At 47.6% G+C, this 14,598-nt stretch overlaps 1 protein-coding gene across 1 annotated transcript in view; it reads right to left on the bottom strand.

Annotated features, from left to right (window-relative positions):
- LOC139563584 (NHS-like protein 1) overlaps positions 1 to 14,455 on the bottom strand; it is a 25,897-nt gene extending 11,442 nt beyond the window's left edge. The window contains exons 1-3 of the mRNA XM_071382368.1: positions 14,258 to 14,455; positions 8,902 to 9,009; positions 807 to 943 (exon numbers count right to left, since the gene is read on the bottom strand). Of these exons, the coding sequence (XP_071238469.1) occupies positions 807 to 943; positions 8,902 to 9,009; positions 14,258 to 14,318 (306 nt within the window). The 5' untranslated portion in view covers positions 14,319 to 14,455. The remainder of the gene's footprint in view (positions 1 to 806; positions 944 to 8,901; positions 9,010 to 14,257) is intronic.
- Between the last annotated feature and the right edge of the window lie 143 nt (positions 14,456 to 14,598).

Here is a 14,598-nt window from a genome sequence, read left to right as displayed (position 1 = left end):
GTTTTTGCTTTGTCATTATTGGGTATTGTGTGTAGATTAATGAGGTAAAATAATAATTTAATATATTTTAGAATAAGGCTGTAATGTAACAAAATGTGGAAAAGTCAAGGGGTCTGAATACTTTCCAAATGCTCTGTATGTATATATATATGTATATATCACTGATCAGTCTAATAGTCTAATTCACTGATGGGAATGAAGAGCAACCGGCTGGACATTAGAGAGAGGGTTACACACACACACACACATTAAGTTGATTAAGTTGTGATGAGGTTGTGTTGCAATCATTAGTTCATATTAAGTCTTCCCCAGAGAGAGAGAGAGAGAGAGAGAGAGAGAGAGAGAGAGAGAGAGAGAGAGAGAGAGAGAGAGAGAGAGAGAGAGAGAGAGAGAGAGAGAGAGAGAGAGAGAGAGAGAGAGAGAGAGAGAGAGAGAGAGAGAGAGAGAGAGAGAGAGAGAGAGAGAGAGAGAGAGAGAGAGAGAGAGAGAGAGAGAGAGAGAGGGGGATGTGAGTGAGTGAGTGAGTGAGTGAGTGAGTGAGTGAGTGAGTGAGTGAGTGAGTGAGTGAGTGAGTGAGTGAGTGAGTGAGTGAGTGAGTGAGTGAGTGAGTGAGTGAGTGAGTGAGTGAGTGAGTGAGTGAGTGAGTGAGTGAGTGAGTGAGTGAGTGAGTGAGTGTGTGTGTGAGTGTGTGAGTATGTGAGTATGTGTGAGTGTGTGTGTGTGTGTGTGTGTGTGTGTGTGTGTGTGAGTGTGTGAGTATGTGAGTGTGTGAGTATGTGAGTATGTGAGTATGTGTGTGTGTTTACCTTTTTCCGGTGTCTGTCGTTCCTGCCCTTGTCATCATGCAGCCTGTTTTCTGATGTGCTGGGGCTGAGGTAGGCAGGGTTTTGGGAGAAGTACTGTGAACTGCCATACTCAACTCTCCTTAGCTTCTTGCTGCACTCTGGAACACACACACACACACACACACACACACGCATACACACACACGCACACACACATACACAAACACAGGATAGCTCGTTAATGATCAAATACAGGACCATGAAGAAGGACATTGGTATTGAACACATTCGGTCTACGTGAGCAGCATTTGGATCAGAGATGCATTTTGTTAGAGTTAGCTGCAGCACTGTGTCTGCTGTGTCGAGGAGCTGCAGTGGGAACAATGACATTTTCCTCTCTCTCTCTCTCTCTCTCTCTCTCTCTCTCTCTCTCTCTCAATCGGGTGGTGTAGGTGTCCTGGAGGGCAGGTAGTTTGCCCCTGGTGATGCGTTCTGCAGACCTCACTACCCTCTGGAGAGCCTTACGGTTGTGGGCGGAGCAGTTGCCGTACCAGGCGGTGATACAGCCCGACAGGATGCTCTCGATTGTGCATCTGTAGAAGTTTGTGAGTGCTTTTGGTGACAAGCCGAATTTCTTCAGCCTCCTGAGGTTGAAGAGGCGCTGCTGCGCCTTCTTCACAACGCTGTCTGTGTGGGTGGACCAATTCAGTTTGTCCGTGATGTGTACACCGAGGAACTTAAAACTTTCCACCTTCTCCACTACTGACCCGTCGATGTGGATAGGGGGGTGCTCCCTCTGCTGTTTCCTGAAGTCCACAATCATCTCCTTTGTTTTGTTGACGTTGAGTGTGAGGTTATTTTCCTGACACCACACTCCGAGGGCCCTCACCTCCTCCCTGTAGGCCGTCTCGTCGTTGTTGGTAATCAAGCCTACCACTGTAGTGTCATCCGCAAACTTGATGATTGAGTTGGAGGCGTGCATGGCCACGCAGTCGTGGGTGAACAGGGAGTACAGGAGAGGGCTCAGAACGCACCCTTGTGGGGCCCCAGTGTTGAGGATCAGCGGGGTGGAGATGTTGTTACCTACCCTCACCACCTGGGGGCGGCCCGTCAGGAAGTCCAGGACCCAGTTGCACAGGGCGGGGTCGAGACCCAGGGTCTCGAGCTTGATGACGAGTTTGGAGGGTACTATGGTGTTAAATGCTGAGCTGTAATCGATGAACAGCATTCTCACATGGGTATTCCTCTTGTCCAGATGGGTTAGGTCAGTGTGCAGTGTGGTTGCGATTGCGTCGTCTGTGGACCAATTGGGTCGGTAAGCAAATTGGAGTGGGTCTAGGGTGTCCGGTAGGGTGGAGGTGATATGGTCCTTGACTAGTCTCTCAAAGCACTTCATGATGACGGAAGTGAGTGCTACGGGGCGGTAGTCGTTTAGCTCAGTTACCTTAGCTTTCTTGGGAACAGGAACAATGGTGGCCCTCTTGAAGCATGTGGGAACAGCAGACTGGGATAAGGATTGATTGAATATGTCCGTAAACACACCAGCCAGCTGGTCTGCGCATGCTCTGAGGACGCGGCTGGGAATGCCGTCTGGGCCTGCAGCCTTGCGAGGGTTAACACGTTTAAATGTTTTACTCACCTCGGCTGCAGTGAAGGAGAACCCGCAGGTTTTGGTAGGGGGCCGTGTCAGTGGCACTGTATTGTCCTCAAAGCGGGCAAAAAAGTTGTTTAGCCTGTCTGGGAGCAAGACATCCTGGTCCGCGACGGGGCTGGTTTTCTTTTTGTAATCCGTGATTGACTGTAGACCCTGCCACATACCTCTTGTGTCTGAGCTGTTGAATTGCGACTCGATTTTGTCTCTGTACTGGGACTTAGCCTGTTTGATTGCCTTGCGGAGAGAATAGCTACACTGTTTGTATTCGGTCATGCTTCCGGTCACCTTGCCCTGGTTAAAAGCAGTGGTTCGCGCTTTCACTCCCCAAAGAGAGAAACCAGAGTAGATGACCTAAATTCAACAGAGGGAGAAGGACTAAAAGAGGAGGAGAGGTAGAGAGGAAGAGGGAGAGGAAGATAAGGAGTGATGGAGGAGCAATGCAGGGAGAAGGTAGAGAAGGAGAAGAGAGAAAAAGAGAGAGAGAAGGACAGTCATGGAAAGAGATGACATTGTGAAGGACATGCCGATATGTGTGTGTGTGTGTGTGTGTGTGTGTGTGTGTGTGTGTGTGTGTGTGTGTGTGTGTGTGTGTGTGTGTGTGTGTGTGTGTGTGTGTGTGTGTGTGTGTGTGTGTGGCCATTCGAAAAATGTATGCACTCTATACTGTATTTATACTGTGTTAAGACATTTAGAAACATAACATGCCAATTTGAAAAATAAGTATTAAGAATGTAAAACTTGTATAAAAGCAACAGATATCTGTCACGGCTGTCAAAAGAAGTGGACCAAAGTGCAGCGTGGTGAGTGTACATATTCCTTTTATGTCGCCAACAAAACAACAAACGAAGAAAACAACCGTGAAGCTTACAGGGCTGAGTGCCACTAACAAAGATAACTACCCACACTGAAAGGAGGGAAAAACCTGAACCTATAGGGGAGGGTCTGGGTGGGCATCTATCCTCAGGTGCGGGACGCAGACCCCGCTCCACCTCTGGCTCACCCCACTTTGGTGGCACCTCGTCGTCATCCCCGGACTGGGGACCCTCGTAGCTGGCCCCGGACTGGGGACCCTCGTAGCTGGCCCTGGACTGGGGACCCTCGTAGCTGGCCCCGGACTGGGGACCCTCGTAGCTGGCCCCGGACTGGGGACCCTCGTAGCTGGCCCCGGACTGGGGATCCTCGCTGCGGGCCCCGGACTGGGGATCCTCGCTGCGGGCCCCGGACTGGACACCCTCGTAGCGGGCCCTGGACTGGGGACCATCGCTGGAGACTCCGGACTGGGGACCCTCATTGCGGGCCCTGGACTGGGGACCGTCGCTGGAGGCTTCGGACTGGAGACCGTCGCTGGAGGCTCTGGACTGGAGGCCGTCGCTGGAGGCTCTGGACTGGAGGCCGTCGCTGGAGGCTCTGGACTGGAGGCCGTCGCTGGAGGCTCAGGACTGGAGGCCGTCGCTGGAGGCTCTGGACTGGAGGCCGTCGCTGGACGCTCCGGACTGGGGACCGTCACTGGAGACTCCGGACTGGGGACCGTCGTTGTGGGTTTCGTGCCATGACTCGTCACTGGAGGCTTCGTGCCATGGATCATCACTGGAGGCTTCGTGCCATGGATCATCACTGGAGGCTTCTTGCCATGGATCATCACTGGAGGCTTCTTGCCATGGATCATAACTGGAGGCTCCTTGCCATGGATCATCACTGGAGTGGGGAGACGTATGGGCAGTCTGGTACGTGGAGCAGCCACAGGGCTCACCAGGCTGGGGAGACAAACAGGAAGCCTGGTTCTGGCAGCAGGCACAGGACTCACCAGGCTGGGGAGACATACTGGAGGCTTGGTTCTTGGCGCTGGCACCGGATACACTGGGCCGTGGAGGCGCACTGGAGGTCTCGAGCGTAGAGCCTGCAAAACTCGTCCTGGCTGGATGGTTATATTCACCCTACTAATGCGGGGCGCTGGCACAGGACGTACTGGGCTGTGCAGACGCACCAGAGACACAGTGCGCAGAGCCGGCGCAGGATATCCTGGGCCGAAGAGACGCACTGGAGACCAGGCACGCTGAGCCGGCACCATCCGTCCTAGCCCGGCAGATGCGGTGAGCTGGGATGTGAACGAGCACTGGAGACACCGTGCGCTCTCCCTGCTGCCGATGATATGGCTGGGACAATGCTGGGGGAAAAGGCCAAAAAATCTATACAGACAATGTCTTCATCAAACAACATTGTTTCACGACGCATCAGTGACATGGCAGGAGATGTTTTGAAACAATTACTGCTTTGCATACAAGCCAGTGAATTCTAGACGTTACATGGATGAGTCAACAGACGTGGCAGGCCTGGCGCAGCTCCTGGTATATGTCCGTTAAGTTTATGTGGGGTCAATTAAGGAAGACATCCTCTTCTGGAAACCACTGAAAAGCAGGACAACAGGAGAGGATATTTTTAAAGTACTGGACAGCTTTGTGACATCAAATGGACTTTGGTGCTCAAGATATTTTGGGATCAAGCCATGACAGGGAGACATAGTGGAGTGGTAACTCGCGTGTAAGCAGTTGCACCCGACGCCACTTGGGTACACTGCAGCATCCACCTCTTGCTACCAAGAATGCCCCCCCCCCTCAGGAAACTAAAAAGATTTGGCATGGGTCCTCAGATCCTCAGACGGTTCTACAGCTGCAACATCGAGAGCATCCTGACTGGTTGCATCACTGCCTGGTACGCCAACTGCTCGGCCTCCGACCGCAAGGCACTACAGAGGGTAGTGCGTACGGCCCAGTACACCACTGGGGCTAAGCTGCCTGCCATCCAGGACCTCTACACCAGGCGGTGTCAGAGGAAAGCCCTAAAAATTGTCAAAGACCCCAGCCACCCCAGTCATAGACTGTTCTCTCTACTACCGCATGGCAAGCGGTACTGGAGTGCCAAGTCTAGGACAAAAAGGCTTCTCAACAGTTTTTACCCCCAAGCCATAAGACCCCTGAACAGGTAATCAAATAGCTACCCGGACTATTTGCACTGTGTGCCCCCCCTCCCCCCCAACCCCTCTTTTACGCTGCTGCTACTCTCTGTTTATCATATATACATAGTCACTTTAACTATACATTCATGTACATACTACCTCAAATGGCCCGACCAACCAGTGCTCCCGCACATTGGCTAACCGGGCTATCTGCATTGTGTCCTGCCACCCACCACCCCCTCTTTTTATGCTTCTGCTACTCTCTGTTCATCATACATGCATAGTCACTTTAACCATACCTACATGTACTGTACATACTACCTCAATCAGCCTGACTAACCGGTGCCTGTATGTAGCCTCGCTACTTTTATTTTTCACTGTCTTTTTACAGTTGTTTTTATTTCTTTACTTACCAATTGTTCACCTAATACCTTTTTTGCACTATTGGTTAGAGCCTGTAAGTAAGCATTTCACTGTAAGGTCTACACCTGTTGAATTCGATGCACGTGACAAATAAAATTTGATTTGATTTCATAACTTGAAAGACGTTTTGGACACTACAGTGAAAATGGTTAACTTTGTTAAAGCAAGGCCCCTGAACTCTCCTGTATTTTCTGCACAATGAAATGATATGGGCAGAGACCATATAAAGCTTTTACAACAAACAGAAGTGCGCTGGTTATCAAGAGACAAAGTATTGACACGTTAATTTTAATTGAGAGACGAGCTTAAAGTTTTCTTTACTGACCATCATTTTTACTTGTCTGACCGCTTGCATGATGACGAGTTTCTCACACGACTGGCCTATTTGGGTGATGTTTTTTCTCGCCTGAATGATCTGAATCTTGAGGCTATGATTAAGAAATTGGAGCTCTTCTCTGTCTGCATTAACAAGGACAACACACAGGTCTTTTCATCATTGTATAATTTTTTGTGTGCAAATGAACTCAAGCTTATGGACAACGTCAAATGTTATATAGCGACGCACCTGAGTGAGTTGGGTGCGCAATTAAGCAGGTACTTTCCCGAAACGGATGACACAAACAACTGGATTCGTTATCCCTTTCATGCCCTGCCTCCAGTCCCCTTACCTATATCTGAACAAGAGAGCCTCATCGAAATCGCAACAAGCGGTTCTGCTGCGCTCAGAGTATCCTGCCTTGGAAAATCGCGCTGTTAAGACACTGATGCCCTTTGCAACCCCGTACCTATGTGAGAGTGGATTCTCGGCCCTCACTAGCCTGAAAACTAAATACAGGCACAGACTGTGTGTGGAAAATGACTTAAGACTGAGAGAAAAAAATAAAGAGAAAAACATTGGAGAGTGTGCTGACCCTGGTGCTAGAGTGGGTACACAGCTACATTTATTTATATATATTATATATATATATTATATATATTATACTAATTCAGCATATCAATGTTATTTGTAAGCAATGCATCTGTTTGTCTGTACAAGGAGAGGTCAGATAAATGTGTTGCCCAACTGTGTGTTCATACTGAAAGAGTCTAGCCAGATGAGCTAGATAGAAACAGACTCAACTCTAATCCGTCTATATAAATAAACTACGTCTAATTCCCTTTTCTTCCTGAAGAGTGACCTCCTTCACTTCCCCTCTGAGATTTAAAACCATCTGATTGGCTAGCCAAACAGAGGGAGTTAACAACATGTTTTCTATCACCAGTCCAACGTTGAAACAACGTTGGTTCTGCGTCTTTTCAACAACAAACAAAAAAAAACATTCAATGTGATGATGTTGATTCGATATGGAAAACAAAAGTAAAGGGATTTTTTTTTTTTTTTCATTCAACTTCTAACCTAAATCCAATGATTTGCTTTTGATTTCATATTGAATTTACGTATATATGTACAGTCGTGGTCAAAAGTTTTGAGAAAGACACAAATATAAATTTTCACAAAGTCTGCTGCCTCAGTGTCTTTAGATAATTTTTGGCAGATGTTACTATGGAATACTGTATAATTACAGTAAGTATAATTAAGTATAATTACAAGCGTTTCAAAAGTGTCAAAGGCTTTTATTGACAATTACATGAAGTTGATGCAAAGTGTCAATATTTGCAGTGTTGAACCTTCTTTTTCAAGACCTCTGCAATCCGCCCTGGCATGCTGTCAATTAACTTCTGGGCCACATCCTGACTGATGGCAGCCCATTCTTGCATAATCAATGCTTGGAGTTTGTCAGAATTTGTGGGTTTTTTGTTTGTCCACCCGCCTCTTGAGGATTGACCACAAGTTCTCAATGGGATTAAGGTCTGGGGAGTTTCCTGGCCATGGACCCAAAATATTGATGTTTTGTTCCCCGAGCCACTTAGTTATCACTTTTGCCTTATGGCAAGGTGCTCCATCATGCTGGAAAAGGCATTGTTGGTCACCAAACTGTTCCTGGATGGTTGGGAGAAGTTGCTCTCGGAGGATGTGTTGGTACCATTCTTTATTCATGGCTGTGTTCTTAGGCAAAATTGTGAGTGAGCCCACTCCCTTGGCTGAGAAGCAACCCCACACATGAATGGTCTCAGGATGCTTTACTGTTGGAATGACACAGGACTGATGGTAGTGCTCACCTTGTCTTCTCCGGACAAGCTTTTTTCCGGATGCCCCAAACAATCGGAAAGGGGATTCATCAGAGAAAATTACTTTACCCCAGTCCTCAGCAGTCCAATCCCTGTACCTTTTGCAGAATATCAGTCTGTCCCTGATGTTTTTCCTGGAGAGAAGTGGCTTCTTTGCTGCCCTTCTTGACACCAGGCCATCCTCCAAAAGTCTTCACCTCACTGTGCATGCAGATGCACTCACACCTGCCTGCTGCCATTCCTCAGCAAGCTCTGTACTGGTGGTGCCCTGATCCCGCAGCTGAATCAACTTTAGGAGACGATCCTGGCACTTGCTGGACTTTCTTGGGCGCCCTGAAGCCTTCTTCACAACAATTAAACCGCTCTCCTTGAAGTTCTTGATGATGTGATAAATGGTTGATTTAGGTGCAATCTTACTGGCAGCAATATCCTTGCCTGTGAAGCCCTTTTTGTGCAAAGCAATGACGACGGCACGTGTTTCCTTGCAGGTAACCATGGTTGACAGAGGGAGAACAATGATTCCAAGCACCACCCTCCTTTTGAAGCTTCCAGTCTTGTCCTCGTCAACACTCACACATGTGTTAACAAGAGAATCACTGACATGATGTCAACTGGTCTTTTTGTGGCAGGGCTGAAATGCAGTGGAAATGTTTTTTGGGGATTCAGTTAATTTGCATGGCAAAGAGGGACTTTGCAATTAATTGCAATTCATCTGATCACTCTTCATAACATTCTGGAGAATATGCAAATTGCCATCATACAAACTGAGTGTGTCATTCTCAAAACTTTTGGCCACGACTGTATATAAATTAGACGTTAAACTGACTTCTGTGACCAGTGGGTAGTGAGGTATTTAGGTAGATCCCTCACCTATCACCTCTAACATGACCCCTCCTCCCTGACCCCTGACCTCTTACCTCTTAGCACGGAACGGCGGTCATCCACACAAGAGGGCCGTGTCTCCTGCTGAGGCTTCTGGGAAGTGTAGTGTACCGACCACTTTTTGTCCTCGTCCAGTCTGACAGCTAGAGAGAGAGACGGAGAGAGAGAACGAAAGAGAGGGAGAGATAGAGAGAGAGAGAGACGGAGAGAGAGAACGAAAGAGAGGGAGATATAGAGAGAGAGAGAGAGACAGAGAGGTAAAGGGAGACAAGGGGGACAGAGGGAGACAGAAAGAGAGAGAGACAGAGAGAGACAGAGAGGTAGGGGAGACAGAGAGAAACAGAGAGGGAGAGAGAGACAGAGAGGTAGAGGGAGACAGAGAGAGAGATAGAGACAAAGGAGAGAGAGAGACAGAAGGGTAGAAGGAGACAGATGGAAAAAAGAGAGAGAAAGAGAGATATTTATTTTCATTCATTACAACACAGACACAGGCAAACACACACACAAACACACAGATTTCCTCACAAATTACAAATACCATTGTGTGTGGGTGGTCTGTGTGTGGGTGGTCTGTGTGTGGGTGGTCTGTGTGTGTGTGTGTGTGTGTGTGTGTGTGTGTGTGTGTGTGTGTGTGTGTGTGTGTGTGTGTGTGTGTGTGTGTGTGTGTGTGTGTGTGTGTGTGTGTGTGTGTGTGTGTGTGTGTGTGTGATCACAGTAGAGAGAAAGAGAACAGAGGGGAAAATACAGCCTAAATATCCATCAGTCTATTATCTATTTATTTATCTATCTCTTATCTATTACCTGTAATATCAACAAGCTCTCACAGTGTCACGTAAAGCCAGGGTGTCTATGTATGACTCAACACTATACACATAACCTACTACAGCGACTGAAATCACTGCAGCACTTAACAAAGAGCTGCTGTTAGTTACAGAATGGATGGCAAGGAATAAGCTAGTCGTAAATATTTCTGAAATTAAAAGCATCGTATTTGGGACAAATCATTCACTAAACCCTAAAGCTCAACTAAATCTTGTAATAAATAATGTGGAAATTGAGCAAGTTGAGGAGACTAAACTGCTTGGAGTATCCCTGGATTGTAAACTGTCATGGTCAAAACATATTGATACAACAGTAGCTAAGATGGGGAGAAGTCTGTCCATAATAAAGCGCTGCTCTACCTTCTCAACAACACTATCAACAAGGCAGGTCCTACAGGCCCTAGTCTCTACCTACTTAACAACACTATCAACAAGGCAGGTCCTACAGGCCCTAGTTTCTACCTTCTTAACAGCACTATCAACAAGGCAGGTCCTACAGGCCCTAGTTTCTACCTTATTAACAGCACTATCAACAAGGCAGGTCCTACAGGCCCTAGTTTCTACCTTCTTAACAGGACTATCAACAAGGCAGGTCCTACAGGCCCTAGTTTCTACCTTCTTAACAGCACTATCAACAAGGCAGGTCCTACAGGCCCTAGTTTTGTCGTTCCTGGACTACTGTTCAATCGTGTGGTCAGGCACCAGAAAAGAGGGACCTACAATTGGCTGAGAACAGGGCAGCACGGCTGGCCTTTAAATCAAATCACATCAACGTTTATTGGTCACATACACATTGTTAGCAGATGTTAATGAGAGTGTAGCGAAATATACACAGAGAGTTCATTAGTCCAGCAGTTACACAGAGAGCTAAAATTAATAATATGCATGTCAATCTCTCCTGGCTCAAAGTGGAGGAGAGATTGACTTCACCACTACCTGTTTTTGTAAGAAGTGTTGACATGCTGAATGCACCGAGATGTCTGTTTAAACTACTAGCACACAGTTCAGACACCCATGCATATCCCACAAGACTTGCCACCAGGGGTCTCTTCACAGTCCCCAAGTCCAGAACAGACTATGGGAGGTGCACAGTACTACATAGAGCCATGACTACATGGAACTCTATTCTACATCAAGTAATTGACGCAAGTAGTAAAATCTGATTTAAAAAACAGATAAAAATACACCTTACGGAATAGCGAGGACTGTGAAGGGACACGCCAGTGTCGTTTTTTAAATTTATTTTTATTTATCCGTTATTTTACCAGGTAAGTTGACTGAGAACACATTCTCATTTGCAGCAACGACCTGGGGAATAGTTACAGGGGAGAGGAGGGGGATGAATGAGCCAATTGTAAACTGGGGATTATTAGGTGACCGTGATGGTTTCAGAACCAGGAGGATTTATTTTGTTTTCATGAACACGGCCTTATTTCTATTACAGCATATTGGATGACCGTCATTCATATTCCATTCACCCAGTTTCAATGTAACATCGAGAGGTTTAGGCTACTACATGATACTAAAATCTCTCTATACCCATCATGAGGTTGCTACAACCTAGACTATGAATGAAAGCTTGCAACGTACTGTAGGTGCACACAGGTTGAGAGACACATTTGAGATGACAGACAATGACATTCAATACCGCCTTGCACACTCTTGCCTGCATCTAGCTGATAGTGGGTGTAATCTTCAGTTCAGCAGTTGCAAACGAGAGTTTCTATTGGACAAATTCAGGTATGTTAATCCCCTGTTATGTTCCGTTTGCTTCCATTTTAAGAAACGTTTTTCAACAACAGAATCCGACGGAATGAATACACCCCTGATCACACGTAAACACAGTTCACTTTCATAGCAGTCACGTTGTATTCCTTCTGGCATCTACGTTATGTATTCTCCTACTTTCACCTCTTCCCTTCGCTTGTGGATTTCAATGCACAACACATCAGCTGTATGTGACCAGGCGAAAAAACCTTTCCAAGCCAAACCATATCATAACCGCTACACACAGCCTACATCGCTGTCCCCATATTAGCTAAAGTAACGTCATAGTCATCATAGCTAATAGAACTAATGCGTTAGTAAACCCACTACAATCATGCAGTAACGTCACAGTCAGTCAGTAAGCAGTCAGTAAGCAGTTACAGGGACGGGCCCCGGTGGCAATACATGAGTAATACCTAAAGCTTACTTTGTCTTGGAAGTGTTCCAGTGTTGTGTTGGACAGTCATAGCCAGCTAGCTAACATAGCATCCCTCTGTTTGAGCAGGGTGTTTCAGTAGGCTAAACTAGCTGGCTGCATTTGCTAGCTAAGTAAGTGAAACTGAAAGTGAAAAAAAGGGAGGGAGGGAGGGAGGGAGGGAGGGAGGGATTGAGGAAGGGGAGGGAGGGGAGGTGAGCTGGCTGGGGAGGGAGGGAGGGAGGGAGGGAGGGAGGGAGGGAGGATGGGAGGGAGGGAGGGAGGGAGGGAGGGAGGGAGGGTGGGAGGGAGGGAGGGAGGGAGGGAGGGAGGGAGGGAGGGAGGGAGGGAGGTGACCTGGCTGGGGAGGGAGGGATGGATTGAGGAAGGGAAGGGAGGGGAGGTGAGCTGGCTGGGGAGGGAGGGAGGGATGGATTGAGGAAGGGAAGGGAGGGGAGGTGAGCTGGCTGGGGAGGGAGGGATGGGTTGAGGAAGGGAAGGGAGGGGAGGTGAGCTGGCTGGGGAGGGAGGGAGGGATGGATTGAGGAAGGGAAGGGAGGGGAGGTGAGCTGGCTGGCTGGGGAGGGAGGGAGGGATGGATTGAGGAAGGGAAGGGAGGGGAGGTGAGCTGGCTGGGGAGGGAGGGATGGATTGAGGAAGGGAAGGGAAGGGAGGGGAGGTGAGCTGGCTGGGGAGGGAGGGATGGGTTGAGGAAGGGAAGGGAGGGTAGGTGAGCTGGCTGGGGAGGGAGGGAGGGAGGGAGGGAGGGAGGGAAGGGAGGGGAGGTGAGCTGGCTGGGGAGGGAGGGATGGGTTAAGAAAGGGAAGGGACGGGAGGTGAGCTGGCTGCGTAATATATCCATGACCTGGCGTGTGAAAAAAACCTCCTTAGAATGAAACACCTCTAACACACACACACTTCTGTTTCGCCCTCTCCTCTCAGCACTAGTCAAGGTGACCTAGGAGAAACACTGCACTGAGTGTTGGGGACGTGTGCATACAGCTTCATTCACATACACACACGTGCATGCATGCCTGTATTCACACACGTACGCATGCACACTCACATGGACGCATGCACACATACTCTCTCTCACACAAACAAACAAACAAACAAACAAACAAACAAACACACACACACACACACACACACACACACACACACACACACACACACACACACACACACACACACACACACACACACACACACACACACACACACACACACACACACACACACACACACACACACACACACACACACACACACACACACACACACACACACGTCTCCAGCATCTTCTTTGCATGTTGTCCTGGAGCTCCTCTGGACCATCGAGGTCACTCCATACACAAGCCTCTGATTCTGAAGTTGAGTAATTCAGATTCAGACATATCTCACTCACACATTTTCTCATCTCTCACAGTCTCACGCTAATTAGGTCTCACAGTCTCACTGCAGAATTAGATGTTGATCCACATTCATCTAAACGTCACATTTTCAAAAGTTGCTCCAAACGTCACATTTAGAAGTTTAAGGTTTTTGATAGGGTAAAATATTACGTTTAGGAACTCATTACGAAGGGTTAACGTTTTTGATAGGGTAAAATATTACGTTTAGGAAGTCATTACGAAGGGTTAACGTTTTTGATAGGGTAAAATATTACGTTTAGGAAGTCATTATGACGGGTTAAGGTTTTTGATAGGGTAAAATATTACGTTTAGGAAGTCATTATGACGGGTTAAGGTTTTTGATAGGAAGAATAAGTAAATAAATAAATACAAATGACTAACACTAGGAGGAAACAGTCAACCAGCCAGGACACCAGTGATACAAGTCAATTTTCGACGTCCATCCATGTGTGACGTCCATCGTGGAAACCGGCCACTAGGGGGCATCAATTAGCGCTGTTTGAACCCAGTGATAGAGCGTTTTTTTTTAGATGAGTTTTAAGCCTATTCATAACCTTAACCCTTACCTTAACCACTCTGAGATGATGCTTAACCTTAAGGCTGTTAAGTTTGAACCCAGCAGTAGAAAGTTGTTTTTGATGTTTAAGCCAATCCCAAATCTTAATCATCCAGAGTTAATGCCTGAATATAAGAATTTGGAGTTAATGCCTCAACTTAAACCTTAAAAAAAACGAACTTCGAAATGTGGCGTTTGAGAAAAATGGAAGAATGTCTAATTCTGATCTGGTGAGACTGTGCGAGCTAGTTGGGGATTACACCCAAGTTTCTAGTGGCCGGTCTAGAAGGCGTTAATTGACGTCCTCAGGACATGGATAGACGTCCAATTCCGAAGTCCCTCTTGAGCAATCGGCCTGCTCACACAGACAAACCCCCTAACACACCCCTGTCACAGAATAGTCATACAGTGTCTTACCGCTGTTGTTCCTGTTGAAGTACTTCAGGACAGATTTGAGTGCCAAGCTGATGAACACCATGACTGAGGCTGAGGTGTGTGTGTTATCCCACTCCAGCGACGGATAAAAACGGCTCCCGGTCGCTCCTCTATTAGAGGTGTGTCAAGGAAAAAGGAGGAGGAGGAGAGGAGGATGTGCTGTGAAGAGATCGAGGCAAAGCACTGCCACACGACTCACACTGCACCACTCTTCTCTTCCTCCCTCCCTCCCTCCGTCCCTCCCTCCCTCCCTCCCTCCCTCCCTCCCTCCCTCCCTCCCTCCTATTCGCTTTCAGTGAGAAATGCAGACAACTTCGCCCCTT

This window comes from Salvelinus alpinus, chromosome 34 (genome assembly GCF_045679555.1).
Source record: "Salvelinus alpinus chromosome 34, SLU_Salpinus.1, whole genome shotgun sequence".
In the NCBI taxonomy this organism is placed as follows: Eukaryota; Metazoa; Chordata; class Actinopteri; order Salmoniformes; family Salmonidae; genus Salvelinus; species Salvelinus alpinus.
Note: the sequence above shows the minus strand (reverse complement) of the source record. Positions and strands in the feature narration are given on the sequence as shown.